Source organism: Danio rerio, chromosome 22 (assembly GCF_052040795.2).
Source record: "Danio rerio strain M-AB ecotype USA chromosome 22, GRCz13ab, whole genome shotgun sequence".
Taxonomy (NCBI): Eukaryota; Metazoa; Chordata; class Actinopteri; order Cypriniformes; family Danionidae; genus Danio; species Danio rerio.
In genome coordinates this window covers 26,819,744-26,839,192 of record NC_141042.1, presented here as the reverse complement: position 1 = coordinate 26,839,192, position 19,449 = coordinate 26,819,744, and the positions used below count along the sequence as shown (strand labels likewise).

The 19,449-nt window shown below is 36.5% G+C and overlaps 1 protein-coding gene across 13 annotated transcripts in view; it reads right to left on the bottom strand.

The window, feature by feature from the left end:
- Nucleotides 1-2,069: 2,069 nt before the first annotated feature.
- Nucleotides 2,070-19,449, bottom strand: part of aars2 (alanyl-tRNA synthetase 2, mitochondrial (putative)) — a 36,035-nt gene continuing 18,655 nt past the window's right edge. For 4 of the 13 annotated variants that reach the window (XR_015522072.1, XR_015522071.1, XR_015522067.1 and 1 more), the window contains 12 exons: nt 14,397-14,566; nt 14,196-14,309; nt 12,115-12,255; nt 11,898-12,035; nt 11,684-11,787; nt 9,680-9,788; nt 9,485-9,610; nt 8,064-8,112; nt 7,608-7,718; nt 7,443-7,526; nt 6,613-6,726; nt 2,070-2,517 (listed from right to left, as the gene is read on the bottom strand). Coding sequence is in view for 3 of the 13 variants with exons in the window: in XM_087304430.1 (XP_087160556.1) it covers nt 2,326-2,517; nt 6,613-6,726; nt 7,443-7,526; nt 7,608-7,718; nt 9,485-9,610; nt 9,680-9,788; nt 11,684-11,787; nt 11,898-12,035; nt 12,115-12,255; nt 14,196-14,309; nt 14,397-14,566 (1,403 nt within the window). In the remaining 10 variants the exon portion in view is untranslated. Of the gene's footprint in view, nt 2,518-6,612; nt 6,727-7,442; nt 7,527-7,607; nt 7,719-8,063; nt 8,113-9,484; nt 9,611-9,679; nt 9,789-9,880; nt 11,788-11,897; nt 12,036-12,114; nt 12,256-14,195; nt 14,310-14,396; nt 14,567-15,880; nt 18,775-19,449 lie in introns of those variants that run through there. The other 9 variants (XM_087304430.1, XM_087304429.1, XM_087304428.1 and 6 more) reach the window with 7 other exon arrangements.

Genomic DNA, 19,449 nt, shown 5'->3' with positions numbered 1-19,449 from the left:
GATGCGCAAAATATAAGTGAAACCATAACCATCATCATCATCATCATCAAAAAAAAAAAAAAAAATCTGTTGATGAAATCACAATTAATTTTATTAGGCGTCATAAATGATCATCTGTGACTTAACAGCGATTGTCACTTCGACGACTGAATGTGATGGTTCTCTAATGTCACATAATTCATGTAGGTGATTCTAGCATGCAGGTGACTGCCTCACAGAACAATGCTTTTATTTCATGCACCGTGACCACACTGTAAAAAATGCAGGACTCCACACACTTCAATCATGTTGCTGCAACTCAAATCAATTAAGTTAACCTAATCGATTTCTCAAATTTAATTAGATTGAACATAAAACAATTAAGCTGTCCCCCCTCCTCCACCAAAAAACAAACAAAAAAAAACTAACAAGATTGAGTTGTTTCAGCTCATTTTAAATTAGTAATTTGAACAAGGAGCTAAAATCTTTTTTTTGTGCAGATACTGTACATTGAAATTGTGCTGGATGCAATGTTGGGTGTTATTAAAATAACTAAAAAATTAAGTTACTAAATTCCAAAAAGTAGGTACGGTGGCTCAGTGGTTAGCATTGTCGCCTCACAGCAAGATGGTTGCTGTTTCGAGTTATTGTTGCCTTTCTATCAGTTCACACCAGTATGGTCATTCTCCTCAACTAGGCATTTGCACCCCCAGAACTGCCGCTTACTGGATATTTTCTCTATTTTTTGGACCATTCTCTGTAAACCCCAGAGGTGGTTGTGTGTGAAAACTCCAGTAGATCAGCAGTTTCTAAAATACTCAGACCAGCCCGTTTGCCACCAACAACCATGCCATGTTCAAAATCACTTAAATTACCTTTATTCCCCATTCTGATGCTCAGTTTGAACTGCAGTAGATCGTCTTGATCATGTCTACATGGCTAAATGCATTGAGTTGCTGCCATGCGATAAGAAATTTGAGTTAACAAGCAGTTGGACGGGTGTACCTAATAAAGTGGCTGGTGAGTGTATTTTAGAGAATAATTAACTTTTTCGACAACAGAAGGTTACATTTATCAGGATTGCACATGCTTATGAAAACATTAGTTGAGTGAGGTTCCTAAAATTATAAGGTGGACATTTAGAGAAGTGGCACAGGTATACACAAATATTTTGCATAATAATCTGTTTAGTTCAAAATTAAGAGCGTTAGACTTTGTCCAACAATTGATAATGGCTAAAAAAATGAAATAAGAAATGTCTATATATGGTGTGTATGAAATGTGGTGTCTTTCATTTGAAAAGTTCTGAAAAGTTTCTGTTGACTCAGATTAAAAACCTTAAATATCTAATGTCTTTGTTGAGATTTACAGTGGGTATGGAAAGTATTCAGACCCCCTTAAATTTTTAATCTTTGTTATAATGCAGCCAATTGCTTTGTCTGTCCTTGAATGGCCCAGCCAGAGCCCTGACTTAAACCCAATTGAGCATCTTTGGAGGGACCTAAAAATGGCTGCCCACCAACGTTTAACATCCAACCTGACAGACAGAGCTGGAGAGGATCTGCAAGGAGGAACGGCAGAGGATCCTCAAACCCAAGTGTGAAAAACATGTTGCATCTTTCCCAAAAACACTCATGACTGTATTAAATCAAAAGGCTGCTTCTACTAAATACTGAGCAAAGGGTCTGACAACTTTCAGACATTTCAGCTTTTCTTTTTAACAAATCTGCAAAAAATTTCAACAATTCTGTGTTTTTCTGTCAGTATGGAGTGCTGTGTCTACATTAATAAGGAAAAAAAATGAACAAATGATTTTAGCAAAAGGTTGCAATATCACCAAGTAAAAAATGTTAAACGGTCTGAATACTTTCTGTACCCACTATATGAATATATGTTTTAAGTAGTATTAAATCAAGTAATTTAATTACTTATTGAGTAATTAAGTTACTTTTCAGACAAAGCAATTTAAATAAAATTTTTACAAAGGTTTTAGTCGATCCTGTTGCCTACGCTCAACACAGCGCTTTGCTGTCTTATTTGTACCATCCAATTTAATAAATGCATTAAAGGCAAAAAAACACAATAATGTATTAATGTTTAACTTTAAAATGAAACATTCTCGATCATATCTTTAATTCAATAACACGTTTCTACACCAGACTTACTATTATACAGTGAACGCAAAATGGGAATAAATAATTTAATCATATTTAATATCAAAATTAGCTTTTAACAAACAAAAATGTGCCTTATCCTTTTAAAACAAAGGAAGATGCGTCACAGAAAATGTAATATTTTTGATGAAATAGATCCACTGTGGTAAAAATGGTCTATGATTACCCAAGATTAGTCAGTTCGGGGCACGTTTCTGATTTTGTTGTGTGCAAATTCTTCAGCCCAGTGCAGGATCTCTGCAACATCCTCAACTTTGACTGCATTCCCCACACCTTTAGCGGTGTCCTTTGCACCTTCTGCATTTCCACCCAAGCGTGAACACACAGAAAGAGCCCATTCGATCGCCGAGCCACCAGTAGAGCCCTAGAAAGAGAAAGAGTTTTCAATGTATTGCCATATCAGCTTCTCTGGCTATTTCCTCACAAACCAGATCAAGTTTACAACATTTTATAAATAGCTATGTAAATATTCTATATCCAAAAAAATATAAAAAAAAAAAAAAAATATATATATATATATATATATATATATATATATATATATATATATATATATATATATATATATATATATATATATATATATATATATCATCAGCAATAAATAATACTACATAAGATAAAAATCTAAAATTCTAGAATTCGCATTTAAAAATATTTCCTTTAAAGTCTCTCCAGATAAAAAATATTGTCTGATAACATTACAATTAGGGCATTCCAAACATATTTGTTTAACAGCCTGGTTTCTGTTGCAGTATTGACATTTTGGGGGGAACTTCTCCATTTAGTAAATGTCCATAAGTGAGTTTTGTGTGTCCAGTATGGCATCTTGTGTAAACAACCTCATCATATCCTGAGTTTAAATAAATTGTTTGATGTTTTTCCTGCTACTGGATGGATTTCACAGTTTATTTTTTAAGCACTGATCCCATTTTGCTTGCTATTTGTTAGGAATATAGCCTTTTATTAGTGGCTTTAAGTCTTAGGCCTGGTTTATTCTCAACGTGTCCGCTTGTTCGCTTGAGTGCACACGGCGAATGTGATGTCATTGTGGAGATTGCGGATGTTCGCTTTGGGTGCGCGCGACATGATTTTGGCTGGTGGTGAGCAGGGCATTTTTTGAGACTCGAATGAACAGAGCGCGGCGCCGCATTTGATTTGAGTTTAATATGAAACACTTTAAAGAGATTTTGTCTGAAACAGTACGACTGTACAGACATCTTTAGATTCTGATCATAGAGATAACCAGATGATCAATAATTATTGGCTAGAAATAGCAACAGCCGTGGGAAAGGAGAAAGTTTTCGTTAAAAGATTTGGAAAAACTTGAAGGACAAGTTTTTAAAAAACAAGAGAACATGGCACAAGTGGAGACCAGGTAAACAATCTCAAGTATATGTTTTTCCATCAAAGATTTTTTACACTGATGTATACAATTGTGAATTTAAAACAATTTAATAGTTACAAAACTATAATTAAGGAACAGATTATTTGTTTGATAACTGAAAAGGAATATTTGAACCTATCGTTTACAATATACTGATTCCTGTTTCTGTAGGCTTTATTGGTGATAATGGTCAGTAATGTTGGACCATTATTGCCTTTTAGCATAATAGAGGACAGAAACTAGCCAGACAGTAATGTGTGAATTGTGGATCGGGCTAAATCTAAAAAAAAACTTCTGTATTTTTAAGCAAGTGTGCTCTTTTATTTTGCTATAAACTTTAATAGGTAAAACTGTCCGAGATATGAACAAAAGCAAGTGATGCATCAAAGATTGATTTAAAAAATCTTTAATGGTTATAGAAATCCTTATATTCATTAAAATAATTGATAAAAACAATAAAAATAATTAGCTTAGAAATACTAAATGAAATAAATGATATGTCGTAGTTCATGGAACTTTCTACTTCTCTGTTTATCTGCCTGATTTTAAGGTCAGCTTCTTTTGACTGCCCCCTGTCATTTTAAAGAATATCACAACGGCGAACGCGGCGAGTATAAAAGCCTCGTCCGTTTCGCGAGGTGTGCGTGCAGTCAGCAGAGGTGCGCGATGCGGCGCCAGGTGAAAGTATAAATTCAGCTTAGGGTTTTGGCACACTGAATCCGAAATTTTCGTCAATAATTTTCAGTAAGTTTTCAAAAGTTAAAAAATAAATTCGACCTCGCGTTGTCAATTGTATTGACACACTACTTCCAAAACTTTTGTCTGTCATAAAAAAATATTTGAACCGGGTTTGATTTTTTATTTTTTTTGCTTTTTATATGATAACTGTGCTTTGAGAGGTGTTTTGACAGTTCAGAGCCACCACACAAGCAAATAGCTAAATACAGAATGCAACTGAAAACCTCTATGCAGGATTCAATGACTGGCACACTTCTTTAGTGCGTGTGAGTGTGTGTCCATACATTTGACGTACTGCCCTTAGACATTACAATAGAAAGCATGGTCCGCTTTCGGTTTATTGCTTCGACACAAAAAAGTGTCCTTGAATTATTGAAGTATCACAAGCAATGTATCAAAATTTCACAGATTTCCTGAAATAAATAGGATAATCACAGCTCATCTCTTTGATAATGAGCTGAACTCTCCTTCCTCAATGCAGTATTGGATGAACACAATATGTAGCCTATTCCTCTTTCTTTTTCTACATTGGAAAAGAGAGCAGAACAAAGTATCACTGCTTGAGCTGACTCTGAAATGTTTTGAGTTTTTTCGTAATAGATTAATTTATATGCATCAGACTCAGGTATGTAAAGTTTGTTTTTGTAACAGGTTTTTTGCATATGAATATGGAAAATTTCTTCACGACTTCTTCTTCACGACTTCAGTGTGCAAAGACCTTTAAGGTGGGATTTTTCCTTCCTTAATTCTTCTTGTTAGAGCCATACAATAAGAGTATGAAATCAATCTCATACCAGAGCAGTTACATTAAAGGAACAGTTCACCTGAAAATGACTCCATAATTTGCTCACTTCCAAGCCCTCCTTTTTGTACACACTGCAAAAAATCCCTTTCTTACTTAGAGCTTTTTGTTTCTAGTCCAAATATTGAAAAAAAAAAAGCTAAATCAAGAAGCATCATTTAAGCAAGCAAAAATATTGTGTTTTCTGAGTTTTTCCTTAAAGCAAGCAAAATAATCTGCCAAAATTCTAAAAATAAAAACTTTTTTTAATATATTTTCATGTTTGTTTTACATATTATGCAGATTCTTCCATGCTCTATAATGGTGTTGGATAGTGGCCTTTTTTAAAGCTTCCAAAAGTGCATGAAATGTATAATTTCTAAATATATTTATATATTATTCGAAATAAAATTTTAATACAAGCAATCAAACATGTGTACTGTTTCTTTAAGGGTGCTTTCACACCTGTGAATCGATTCAGTTGTTCCAAAACAGAGATTACAAATGTTACATAGTTGCTCTTTGCTCTTGGAGCGGTTCGCTTTCACACTGCGAAGTTGCTAATCGGACCAAAAGAGCTAAAACAAGTCACGTGTGAGTAAACTCTCCTCACATTGGTCAGAGTGAGAGAGAGTTTTAATTTTATTGCCATTTCAGCTTCTATGGCTATGTCATGGCAAAAAGACATAAGTCAGTGTGTCAGGGTTTATTTTGCAGAGTCCTGCTCAGCTGTCAGGAGAGGTGGTGGTTTAGTGGTGTTTCACAAGATGCGATGTCTGATAATGCGTGTCTGAAGAGTGAGGAGAGGTGTGGTCGGGAGGGGTGAGAAGAGTGCGCGACGTAGCCTATTTGAGGATTGCTTTCTCATTGCAATCGATCCGCTCCAGAGTTTGTTTCAATCGAGCCTAGACCACCTCATTCAAGCTATCTCAGAGCGATTGATTTGGCGTGGATCCTAGCGCGATTGCTGGTTTCACATATGCCAAACGAACCGTGCTAACTGGGCAAACGAGACAGGTTTCGAAACAAAAGTGTAGGTGTGAAAGCACCCCACATTTAACCGCTCAAAGAAAACAATTTTTTTTAATGTATCAAACAAAACTCATTTACATGCACAGAGCAACGTTTAGCATTTATAGCAAATAAACCAAGTAAAAATTGTCCTGCCTGCTTTTTGAGTATTGTTCGGCTCTAAATCGCCTATGACTGATCACGCGTTAACAGAAAAGACGTCAGTACATAACAACCGGTTATGATTACTACTGAACAGATACCGAGTTGTTGTTGTTTTTTTGTTGTTGTTTGCATTGCAGTGCATCGAACAGACAATTAATTTTGACACCCCTAGTGTATTGAGCTAAACGTCTTAGTTAACGGTTTGGTAATAGTGCGAATTGTACAATAAACTAAAGTGTGATCCCAAAACAATTTTACAGCATGAAAGAGCCAGCATAAAATGAAAAACTCATCTGACTGTGACAGAATATACTCATACAGTAGACACAGAGGATGGGGCTTAAGTGTGAGTGTGTTGTGTGATGTGTTTGCTGTACTTTGGGTACTAGACAGGCACAGAGCAGCTTCCCTGATGACTCCCAGTGAGAGAACAACATGACCAAGGACTTTGGAGTGCTCTTGCTCAGCTGGACCACAGTCTTCATTAGCACCTAAACACAGGCACACAAATTAAGCTTGCACATTATACTGAAACTAGCTGCAATTATTGTGAAAAGTGCGCTATACAAATAAGCGTATTGAATCGATCAAAATATTACAAATGTGCATATATTGCGAGAGTCAAAACAATAAGCATTCCTGTTAAATGTTAAAAACAGTTGCCTAACAGAGAAGGGATTAAATAACATATTTCTAACAACCCATTTCTTTTTTTTCTTTGCCACTGTGACAGGATATGGATACATAATACTTACCAAGATACTCGTATTCAGATTAAAGTGTGATTTAAAGGCTTAACTACATTGATTAGGTTAACTGGCAAGTTATTGGTATGTTCTGTAGGCGGTTGATAAAACTATCCCAGTGGAGCAAAGTAGTGATCGTATTTATTTGACTGACTTTTGTTTATGGCTCAGAAAGAGCTGGAACAATTTCACTCAGCTCTACTACAAGCCTACAAATACAGAAATCACAGTATAAACTACAGGCAAACCCACCAAAAAAAAAGTCTGAGAAGATACTAAGTTTGCATTATTGTGACCATTACATACTGTACCTTCCTATAATAAAGTTACCTGACTTTATCGAGATGAATATATGACACATTTCCTGTCGTATTTTATTACTGTGTCCTATACTATAGGGAAATAAATATTGTGAGAAATGTTAAAGGTGCATGAACAAGTTTTGGTTAGGTCGTACTTACTGAAATAGAGTCAGTCTGGATCAAATCCACCACGACAGGTTTATTGGAGTGCTTGTCCAGAAGCTCCTTGGCTTTTAAGGCAGCCTGAAATAGGAGCCACAAAAAACGACCACCTAGTGAACCTCTTTTGGCATAATTAGATGGGCATTATAAACTCTAATCTACCTCTTTGATCTCCAACTTTCGAATGGAGTTATTGCTGCTCTTCAGCACCGCTTTCAGACGAGTCTGCAACTCTAGTCTCTTCCATTGTGGCATAGGTGTGATATCAACTGCCTAAAAGACATCATAAAAATGATACAGTTGAAGCCAATGTTATGAGCCCTCCAGTGAAATGAATTATTTCCCATGTAAAATTTATTTTAACACATTTTTAAACATAATATATAACTAATTATTTTATCTTTGCCATGATGACAGTACCTAATATTTCACATTTTCCAAGATACTAGTATTACAGAGTGAATTAAAGGAACAATTTACCCAATTTTTTTAAATTATGTCATGATTTACTCTCCCTTTATTTGTATTAATTTAATAGATAGTAATTAAGTTAATAGATATTTTGAAGAAAGCTGAAAACCTGTAATAACTGACTTTCATAGTAGAAAAAATAAATACCATGGACGTCAGCGTTTTCAAGCTTTCTTCGAAATATCTTCTTTGTTTTCTAAGGAACACAGAAAATAAAATAAAAAAGTTTAAAACTACATGAGGGTGTGTAAATACTGAGTAAAATTTTGGGGTGAGTCTTAATTTGGCCATAACGTTTTCTGTGTTTCAGCTAATGAAATGATTTTTGGTGATATATCTTATTGCGAAAATGGGAAAATGCTTTGATATTTTTTAAAAACTCAATGATATACTGGGCAAATATTTTTGTTTAGTTCGGGATGAAAACATCCATTAAATTAAACTGCTGTAAAAAACATCAGATTAATATTTTTTTCAAAAAACAATTTCCATAAATCTGTTCGACCTCAGTCCTGATCAAAACTACTAAATTGTTTAAAAAATTACAGGATTTTAACTCTTTAATTGCCAAATTCACAATTAATGTCACTGATTTGGTGAAAAAAAAACAGAGAATTACTTGTTTTCAATATAAAAAAGTGACTGTGGAAGGTATTTTTAACCTTTTAGCACAGTCTCGAACATGTGAAAGATAAGAAACAACATTGCCTTTGATGCATTGTGCTGCAAGTGTTTTTCTCTCTAATTTACTTTGTTGCTGTTTTTGCCCCATTGACTTCTATTATAACCACAATTTTTGATTGCAAAACCATGACACTAGCTTTGCTGGACAAAAACTAACAATGCATCAAAGGCAATGTTGTTTCTAATCTTTCACATGTCAACGACTGTGATAAAGGGAAAAAAAAAATCAGTCCACAATCACTTTAAATTGAAAATATAATTTTATATATATATATATATATATATATATATATATATATATATATATATATATATATATATATATATATATATATATATATATAATATTATATATATAATATCATTTTGTGTTTTTTTCACCAAATCAGTGACATCGTTTATGACTTTGACAATTAGAGAGTTAAAATTCTGTAATTTTTAAAAACATTGTTTTAATCAGGACTGTGGTTGATTAACAGATATATGCAAATAAATAAAAAAAAAAATAATCTGGTGCATTTTTACAGCAGTTTAATTTAGTGGATGTTTTCATCCCTAAAGTAACAAAAGGGTATTAAATTTTAACAGTGCACACAGGTTAACTTGGTTAATTAGGCAATAGTGGTTTGTTCTGTAGTCAATCAAAACAATCTTAAGGATGCCAATAATATTCAGAAAATAAAGAAATGAGTCTTTATACAGATGAAAAAAGATCAGAAATACTGTGAAAATTGCCTTGGTCTGTTAAACATCACTTTACTATTTGAAAAATAGTTACAATTTCACAGGAGGGCTAATAAATGTTGCCTTCAACTGCAAAAACAAATCCAAACTCCCACATTGTGATCAGAATCAAACATGAGAAATTATGGATAGTTACGTACATTGATTTGGTGGCCAACCTCTTTGGAAAGCCGCTTTGCTTCATGAATAGACAATGTGTTAGACAATCCCATCCGGGCCTCCAGAGACTCCAACTCCTCCTGCAAGGCTTGGCCTGCCTCTCTAGCCTGGAACACTGGACCAGTTAGCATCACAAAATTGAACTAGTACAAAATAACATATTTGGATCTTCAAACCTTTATGGCGTCATCTCCAGTAAAGGCAACAATACGGCAAACGCCTTTCATCATCTGTCGCTCAGATACAACAACAAAGTCCCTAATTGCTCCCGTCCTCAGTAAATGCCTGATGAAACAAGAACATAACAGTAAGCTTGGTTTTTAGCTTGAAAAATGTTTAATGTATTGATGGTTTGGCCTTAAGTAAGGGTAGCCAACCCTGTCCCTGGAGAGGTACATCAATGCAGACTTTCTTTCTTTGGCTCTCGGCAAATGTGGTCACACTTCCTCCCCGTCCGTCCCATATCTATCCTTGCTAGCTCCTCTTGTCTTCGTCTTATTCTATCTCTGAGGTTCTCCTTGCCCTGCTATCCAAACGATTGAGGAATTATGAATTTGATCAACTGGTCTCTGAATGCAATTGACACCATCTTCTCGACGAGAAGTTTGGGCTCAGGAGAGCCAACTTGTCCTGCAGGTACGTTTGGAAACGACTCTGCAACAAGATTTGGCCAGATCAGGAGACGAGTGATGGACATTAAATATCTGGGGAATTGGCGGATATCGACCTAAAGTTGAAGTATTTTCCTACTGTTTTCGGCTCCCTTCTTCCTCCTGCCAGATGGCCTCTGTTGGAGAAAAACAACTCTCCTGGACAGCAAGATAAGGAGACACTCTGAAATTCCTGCTATCGTCAAGAACACCTGTTGGACTCTGTAGGCTCACTCACACTCAAACTCACACTCACACTCACACACACACACACACACACACACACACACACACACACACACACACACACACACACACACACACACACACACCTACCTACAGATAAACATTCACCACCGATCCCCTCATCCAAACGCCTTCGTGTGCTTTCACCCACGAGAGGAGTGGGCGGGTCTGCGACCAGCGCCTCCATGGCTGCAGGACCAGATGGCTGCCAACCCTAATCGCACTGTATCCATATCCCCTGTTCCCATTCCCTTTGTCAATGTTGTCTTGTCTGTGTGCTTTTATGCTAGATTGGGCTGTTTTTTTTCTCCCTGTTCTGACCCTGCTCTAATTCAAGAGCAAGGTTAGAGGGTATGTTTTTTTTCAGCCTAACTCTCCAGATGTATCTTACTTCCCTTTCTAAATGCTACCTCCTGTGACCTGTCTTCCCCTGAAAATTGTGATGTTTGTGTACGGTCGGGGGGGTTCAATTTCACTATACGAAAGTGTATGTGACAAATAAATAAAATTTGATTTGTTTAGCATAAATTCTTTAAAATCACACAACTTTCAGTTAATCAAGTGTTGAATTGAAAGCTTATCGATCTGGCTTTTTTTGGCTTCCTTCCTAACTCTATTTTTATCTTTTAGATGCAGCCCAGGAAGCACCAAGCAGACATCAAAGAACTAGCTCAAGAAACCGTCTCTGTTGTCGCTTTGCATTCTCACTGTCTGGTCTCGTTTGGATAAAAAAGCTTCTCATAACACACCAAACGGATGGCAGCTGACTGAAACAAGCTGATGCTCCACACCCCTAAGGGGCAGTAGTCCATTTTCTTATTCCACAAAGGGAAACTAGAACGTGACATGCGCACATAAAAAACATTAAATAAAAGCTGCGTTTAATACTCGCTACTCACCATGGAGGAATTAGCTGGTGCAAATATATCTGATAATCTAATAATTGATACTGTTTGCAAATATGTGAGAAATTACAGGCGACTTCTTTGTGTTGCCCCTTTGCTTGGTTTCATCACTTGTTCTTGTGCTCTAATTTTTTGCCAATTAGATTGCTCTCTAACGCTGATGACCGACATCAAATTTACATGCTGGATTGGGCAAACTTGCCCTGACAAAAACTCGATGAGAGGCACCGTGTGGAACACCCCGAACAAATTAGCCCTTAGAGTTGCTCACTGATGGCCTGACACTTCCCAACGGCCAACTGTCAGCTGGGTTTGACCGAGATTTAGACCTTGAGAGTTTGCTTTGCTACCCCAGTACAAAGGAGCAAAACAGCCTTACGTGCCACAGCAGAGCTCAACTGAAGTTTGCTCAGCTCTTTCTGAAGCAAGCAGATCCGAAACAGGCACAGCCACAGACACCACTCGCACTGGGTCTGGATAGAGCTGGAACAAACACACAATGTTGTCAACACCTCACATTGGGTGTGGAGAACCACTTGTTACATTAATATTAGCTGATTCTTAAGCCTGATGATTAAGCTATTCCAAGGTACCTCATCTACAGTCCTCAGGCCAGCAATTTGTTTAGCACTCGACAGAGGAACCTCCTCTACGTGCACATCTGCATTTTGACGAATGATATTGAGCACCAGCTCCTCAACTTTCTGCAGCTCAGAGACTGTCAGGGAGCCCTTTGAAACAAGTACAAAAACATGCATTAGCCATTTTGGAAATCATAAAATCATTGAGACAGCCATTCAGATGTTGTACCTTGACACTGAAGTCGAAGCGTAGACGATTCGCACTGCAATGAGACCCTCGTTGGCTGACAACGGGACCTAGCAACTCTCGCAGAGCAAAGTTCAGCACATGGGTGGCGGTGTGATTTATCATGCAGCCCAGCCGCCAAGCCTACAGTTGAAAATGCAACATTTACCAAAAGGTATTTGGGTATAGGGATGCAACCATCATAGATTTTAGCTGTACGAATATAGTCTGAGGAATAATCACAGTTTCACGGTTATCCCGATCATTATCCATTCATTAATTTCAAAACACTGCTAGTTTAGTAAGTCACATGAAAACTCCTTATGTTTTAAAGTGTTATATATTGCTGCTCAGTAACCAAATAATTAAATCTTTGGATTTAAAAATAAGTGAAAGAAGATTTTGGTATTTAAACATAAGTAATAATTTAACACTGAAAAATTAACAACAGGACAATGAATAAATAAAAGAAATAAATAAAAATAAGAATATTTTAAAACTATTGTGTTTGTCTAATGTAAATCATATTAGCAAAGTATTGCCCTTTTAAAGAGAACAAATGTTGTCAAAGCAGCTGAACCTCAGTCTAAAAAGCACTTTTGATTAATTATATTACTATATTGTCTGGTAAAACTGATCGTAGGGCTGGGCGATTTGGCCTATAATCAAATCTTGATTAATTGAACATTTTAACTCGATTACGATTAATAAACGATTATTTTATTTATTTATTAAAACTAAGCCCTCAAAGCTCACTGATAAGTTTTGTACAGTAAATATGCTCACATATTAGAAGTGAGAGTAGTTTGAATGAAGGGTGCATTACTTGATAAGTAAACACACACTATCTACCATCTATAACTATTTATTGAACATTGAAGAACTGAAATTAAAACACACACTGCCTAAAACCAACAGCCACGTTTTTCTTATAAAAAGTGAAAATAAATAACTTATACTTCTGAAAACAAAATAAATTAATAAATGTTTAAAATAGAAAATAAGCAGGATCTCTTTTAAATAAAATAACTCTTGCATTTGCTGTAAATAACATTTTAAACAGTGCATTTCTTGTATCTTCTTTAAACAAATATTTTAATGTAAATAATAATTTGAATGTAATGGAAAATATGCCGTTATATATACGTCCAATCATCGTCAATGTAGTGCAAAGTAAGGCTCAAGTATGGGCCATCATCCTACTTGACCAGAGATCAGATGTTGCTGAAAACTAGAAGTATAAAATCAGCCTCAGCTGTTAACAGAGCGGGGTTACATGACTCCACATGCTGTAGAGAAAGAAGTATGGTTATGAGTTCGATTATAGGTTCTGAATGTCGAGAATTGCACAGCCCTAACTGATCGGTCCAGTTCTGGTCACGTAACTTATGGTGTGTTTGCAGCATGGAAAGTGTGCGTGAGCGCGTCATGCCCCTTGCACTCAGTGTCGCTCCCAATATGCGTATAGGCAATATCTGAACAGCCCTTAGTTAATAGCCTCAGCCATAGTTAATCCAGTGTGTGTGGGTATTAGCCTCGGTGTACAAGCTTGGAACTTTAAAGTAGTGCACAGTTGGCATATCTTTGTTTAGTTACTGCAGTTTTGTTCCATGCAGGAACACGGTGTTAAGAAGCCTTTACGATTGATAACTCGGTTAATAGTGAAATTGGGCATTCGTTGCATCCCTACTTGGGTAGTTAAAAATAGGCAGTAACAATGTTTTTTTTTTTTTAAACAAAATTTTAGTTTGAAGAGAAAATAGAAGGGGTAACTAACTTTAGCAGCTCTTTTACCGTTTTCTTTTTAAAACTTTTTACTAAACTGTACCAACATGCCAAAAAAACCTGAAAAAACAACTCTTAATATTAATAATATACAAACAGAGTGAAAGAGAATAATCTTCATTCTTGTACACTAATCTTCAGTTAGTGCTATTTATTTTATATGAAATTCTAAATATATTTTTTTTCCATGGAAAACAAAAAAATGTTTGAGCATTTACTGTATTTGAAATTATAGTAAAACTAATTATATTAATTTTTGTCATGTGTGACAGTGGAAATGCAACGCAACATGTTCCCACCTCATCCACGTGAAGATGCACTTGATCTCCAGTTCTCAAAGTCTCTGCTGCTGTGACTTTGTGTACCACATAACCCCCAGCGAGACGGACACACTTTACAGGGAACAACACATCCTGAAAACAAAACCACAAGCTGTGTCTTTATCTTGCCCCAGTATCAAACATAATAAAAATAAGACATGATAAGAGGTGAACAAGAACCTGCAGCCCATCCTTGGTGAAGTAACCCTGGTCATTGGCCTGTCCGCCCTGCTCTGCATAAAAGCTGGTCTGGTCCAGGATCACAGCGCAGTGCTGACCCTGACGCACCTCTGAAACCAGTGCCCCATCACAGTAAAGTGCCAGGACAGACGCTTTGCAGGGCTCAAACACTGAAAGAACAAAACAGTTCGGTTTTTTGTTTAATCTTATACTGCATCACCACCAGCTGTGATGCAAGTTTTGTGGTCAAGTGTTCAAAATTCATTTATTTTCCTTCGCATTAGTCCCTTGTTTATAAAGTGTGGCTCAATGGAATGAACTGCTAACTATTCCAACATGTTTTTTTTACGCAGCGGAGGCCCTTCTAGCTGCAACCCGGTACAGTCTTCAACAGTCTTCAAAATATTGACTGTATTTTTTAACATTCTGATGTGTTTAAAGCTTAACATGAATTTTAGCATTTCTGTAATTTTTTTGGTTTTCTAAATGCTTTTAATATGTTGCTAATTAGTTTGTAAGGTGTACAAAGTGTTTTTTTTTTATCATGTTAGCAGGGTTAAAGGGTTAACGAGTGTGCTGTAAAGTGCTGGTGGTTCCTGAGGTATGCTAAGAGCTTAACATGTTGCTACAAAATGTAGTTTTGGTGCTTTGTTTGTGTTGGCATTCGTGTGCCAAATATGTTGCCATGCATTTTTTGAGGTCTTCTGAGTGGTTATGGCATATTCCTTTGGGGGTTATTTCCAAATTCGAGCTGTTTGGTTAAGTGTTCAGAGTATTCAGAGTATTTAAGTGTATTTTACCACACTTCTATGGTTGCTAAAGTCTTATGAGTGTTTGTCAAACTATTTTTGTTTTTACAGTTGTTTTAAAAAATTGCCATGTAGTTACTGAGGAGTTTGTTACATGTATTACATGTATTTTTGGCGCTCTCTGTGTTTTTAATGTGTTCCTATGTGGTTACAAGGTTTTTAGCATGTGGCTATTTGATTACGGAGGTGTTGAGTGGTGTTACGTAAACAAGCTCATATGGGCTTGTCTGAAAACGCAAAATGACACACAAATGTCATGGGTGAGACGCCATGTAAATTTTTTTTAGCTCCACTGTCATAAATGAAACAGGATTCTAGGATATCAAAGGCAGCAACCTAGGGCTGTTTCTCAATATGCGGTCTTCAGCGATCTTGCGTCCTCGTGTAACGTCATCATCAGCTGCCAAAGTTCAGTTCCAATACTTAAGACTGCAAGAACAGAGGATGCGTGAAACTTCCCGGATGTGTTCTTGATATCAAGGACGCAACGATGCAGACTTGGCACCGATCTCGCTCTAGAAGTCCCAGAAGTCATTGTGACTGGAGGTGGGAAGCGCAGCATTTTATTAAGATTTATTATTAAAGTTCAGAGATATGACTTATTTACCTCAGGAGTTTCCCTAAATGAAACTGTGAATATAAACCTTACCATGGACATCTTAATACAGGAATAAACACATTAAGGATGTTTATTTGCTGAAATTGGTATTAAAATCTATTTTATTTGTATTGTGCAATGTATATTTATAATGATTTATGCATAGTATATATTTTGAAAAGGGGAAAAACAATACATCTCTGTATGAATGCTGTAATGTTTAAATAATATTCCATTAAAAACACGTGAAGGTCTTGTGACCATCAAGAAGAACGCAGCATCTCATTTCTCACAGGACATGTTCTTTGTCCTCACGATCTCCTGAGTTCGTTCTTCCGAGGACACCTGGCAAGATCAGTCTCCAGAAGAACGCAAGTGCGTTCTCTGTGTTCTTGGAATTGAGAAACAGCCCCGTTCTCTGTCCTTGTGATACTTTTTCCACATTTTTTTATTTTACAGCCTTATTCCAAAATGTATTCAATTCATTTATGAAATTGTTGCAAATTTATTAAAAATGAAAGAAAAAGCATCCATCATCCTTAAGTGTAAGATGTTTGGAACTAACAGGACTCTTCCTAGAGCTGGCCGGCCATCTAAGCAGAGTGATTGGGGAGAAGGGCCTTAGTCAGGAAGGTGATCAATAACCCGATGGTCACTCTGTCTAAGCTCCTGCATTTTTCTGTGGAGAGAGGAGGACAACCATCTGTGCAGCAATCCACCAATCAGCCCTGTATGGTAGAATGGCCAGACGGAAGCCACCAGCTCACTTGGATTTTGCGGAAAGGCATCTGAAGGACACTCAGACCATAAGAACAAAATTATCTGGTCAGATGAGAATAAAATTAAACTCTTTGGAGTGAATGTCAGGCGTTACGTTTGGAGAAAGCCAGGCACCACTTATCACCAGGCTAATACCATCTCTACAGTGAAGCATGGTGGTGGCAGCATCACGCTGTGGGGATGAAGCAGGAACTGGAGGACTAGTCAGGATAGAGGGGAACGATGAATGCATCAATGTACAGAGACATTCTGAACCTTGTTCAGAGTGCTCTTGACCTCAGACTGGGGAGACAGTTCATCTTCCAGCAGGACAATGATCCAAAGCACAGCACCAAAATATCAATGGGGTGGCTTCACAACAACTCTGTGAATGTCCTTGAGTGGTCCACAAAGAGCCCAGACCTAAATCCTATTGAACATCTCTGGAGAGATCTGAAAATGGCTGTACACTGTCGCTTCCCATTCAACCTGATACAGCTTTAGAGGTATTGGGCAAAAAATCCTAAGACAAGTGTACCAGGCGTGTGGCATCATATTTAAAAGCTGTAATTGCTGCCAAAGGTGCATCTACAAAGTATTGAGCAAAGGCTGTGAATACTTTTGTATATGTGATTTTTCAGGTTTTATATATTTTTTTAGTTTACAACAATTTCTAAAAATTTTATTTCACATTGCATTATGGGGTATTGTGTGTAGAATTTTGAGGAAATAAATGAGTTTAAAACATTTTGGAATAAGATTGTAACATAAAAAAAATGTGGAAAAAGTGAAGCGCTATGAATACTTTTCGGATGCACTGTAACTTGATGCCTTCCAGCCTTAGATTGCTGAGAGGGATTTGCGATATGATCAGGACTGTAGAGGTGTCTTGTGCATTGATGGCTACTGTGGTTCTAGACTAAATGTGAACATGCATTTATATATCTGACTTGCACAAAAACAATTCATATGAATAAGTTAAACAAAAATACAGATTATTACACAAACCCGCTCTAATTAAATGTGTTGAATAATATCCTTAACCCATTTAAATTACATTTGATCAATTTAAGCCATGTCTTTGCTGCTGACCTTTAGATGATCCAATTACACTATAGTAAAAAATAATGACGGGCAGCACAGCTGAAAGGTTAGTTTACTGTACAGACAGGAGTTTACACATTACTTTCAGCCATATTTATGTCACTTTTGGTGTGAATGGGCTCTTCCAATTACTAAAAACTAAACTTTTATTTTTGGAAAAAAAAAACAAAACAAAAAAACACGCAAGTCCAGTTGGAACAAGAAAAGTTAATGCAAAAGTTTCAAGTGGTGGTTGCTTAAATAGTTTTGAGGGAGTTCGTAGTAACTGAGTGGTTATGGAATGTTACTATATTTCTAAAGCATTTCAGGATGCATCTCAATCAGCTGGAATCAACAAATTTGAGCACTGTTAAGGATAGTAAGGAGCTTGATTCACTACACATTGGGACACTAATTGTGACATGGGAATGTTTTCATTATACAACATAAAAAATTTATTTCATAAACAACAGCAGAACTTTTTTCACAGTTTTTTAAAAATATAGATCAATAAATGTATTGTTTTATATAGCGGCAACATTTCGATTAATTATAAATGTTTGTTAGATTGTTCCATATTTGTCTAACCATTTTTATTTACTGTTTGGTTTAATAATAACAATGTTTATTTTTATAGGTCCCTATAATTTATACGTTTATTATTTATGAGTCACTTATTTTTGTAAGTCTCTCATTTGTCATTAGGTTTGTTTAGTTGGTAATTTATGTTTAGCAGTTCAACACTCCTATTAAGGGAACCCAGTGAGCAGCAATGCTCACTGATTTACAATGTGCACTGTAGGATTTTTTAGTTTTTAGAGTGAACTTTTCAGTGCACTGGAAGAATTTAGCGATAGAGACAGCATTTTAAATGGTAGGCTTTCTGGTCCGTGTGGTGATGTGCGGTTTGAGACACACCCTTAGTGTTTTTGGTATTCTGACTGCTCTATACACTGTTTGAAGAAGTACTATATAATTTAGGAGTTTATAATTAAGTACAGCAGAGTTTTTTGCTTATTATGTACAGTACAATTACTGCACTTTTAAAAGTACAGTTAATTCTTATTTAATATTTTTTATTTACCTGTAAGCAAAGTGCAGTGTTAATATTCAAACGTTATATAAGGGCCTACTCACACTATGCCATCCGTACCGTGCCCAGGCCCGTTTCACGGATTGTTTGAGAAGTGTGAGCGCGCTGAATCGGGATCAAGCTTGGTTCACTTGGCCGGCCCTGGCCCGGTTGGAAGAGGTTGTGCCTGAGCGCGGATCACTTGGGAAACGAAACTGAAAGCGAGACATGACTTTTAAGGGGCTGTTTCATATGGATTTATTAATCATTCTTACTGTTCAGTGATCGCAAACTGCCGTAGTTTATTAAAGACGAGAACTCCTCATAGCACGCCAGCTGCGCGCCTTCAGCAGACCTCCTCATTCCTGCAGCACGAGAGCTTTATGATTGTTTATGAGCGCAAAAAGTGGCGGATCTGTTCGGCGAAATATCTGACTGGGTGTCACCGCATCGCTAAGGACTGTTTGGCGAAATATTTGACTGCATGTCAATGCATGACAAACAACTGAAAGGATATAACTAGAGAAATCTCCACTTTGCTACTGGGTAAGAGCGTATGGCAAGCCGTTTCAGCATTTAAACCTTGTTCTGACTATCCATAAATATATTTAGAGATATCTCTAATTATATTTTGACTTGTCATAATTATAATTCGACTAGTCAGAATGACAATTAGAGATATCTGCAATTACAATTGTACTAGTACGAAATCAGATTAAAGATATCTGCAAA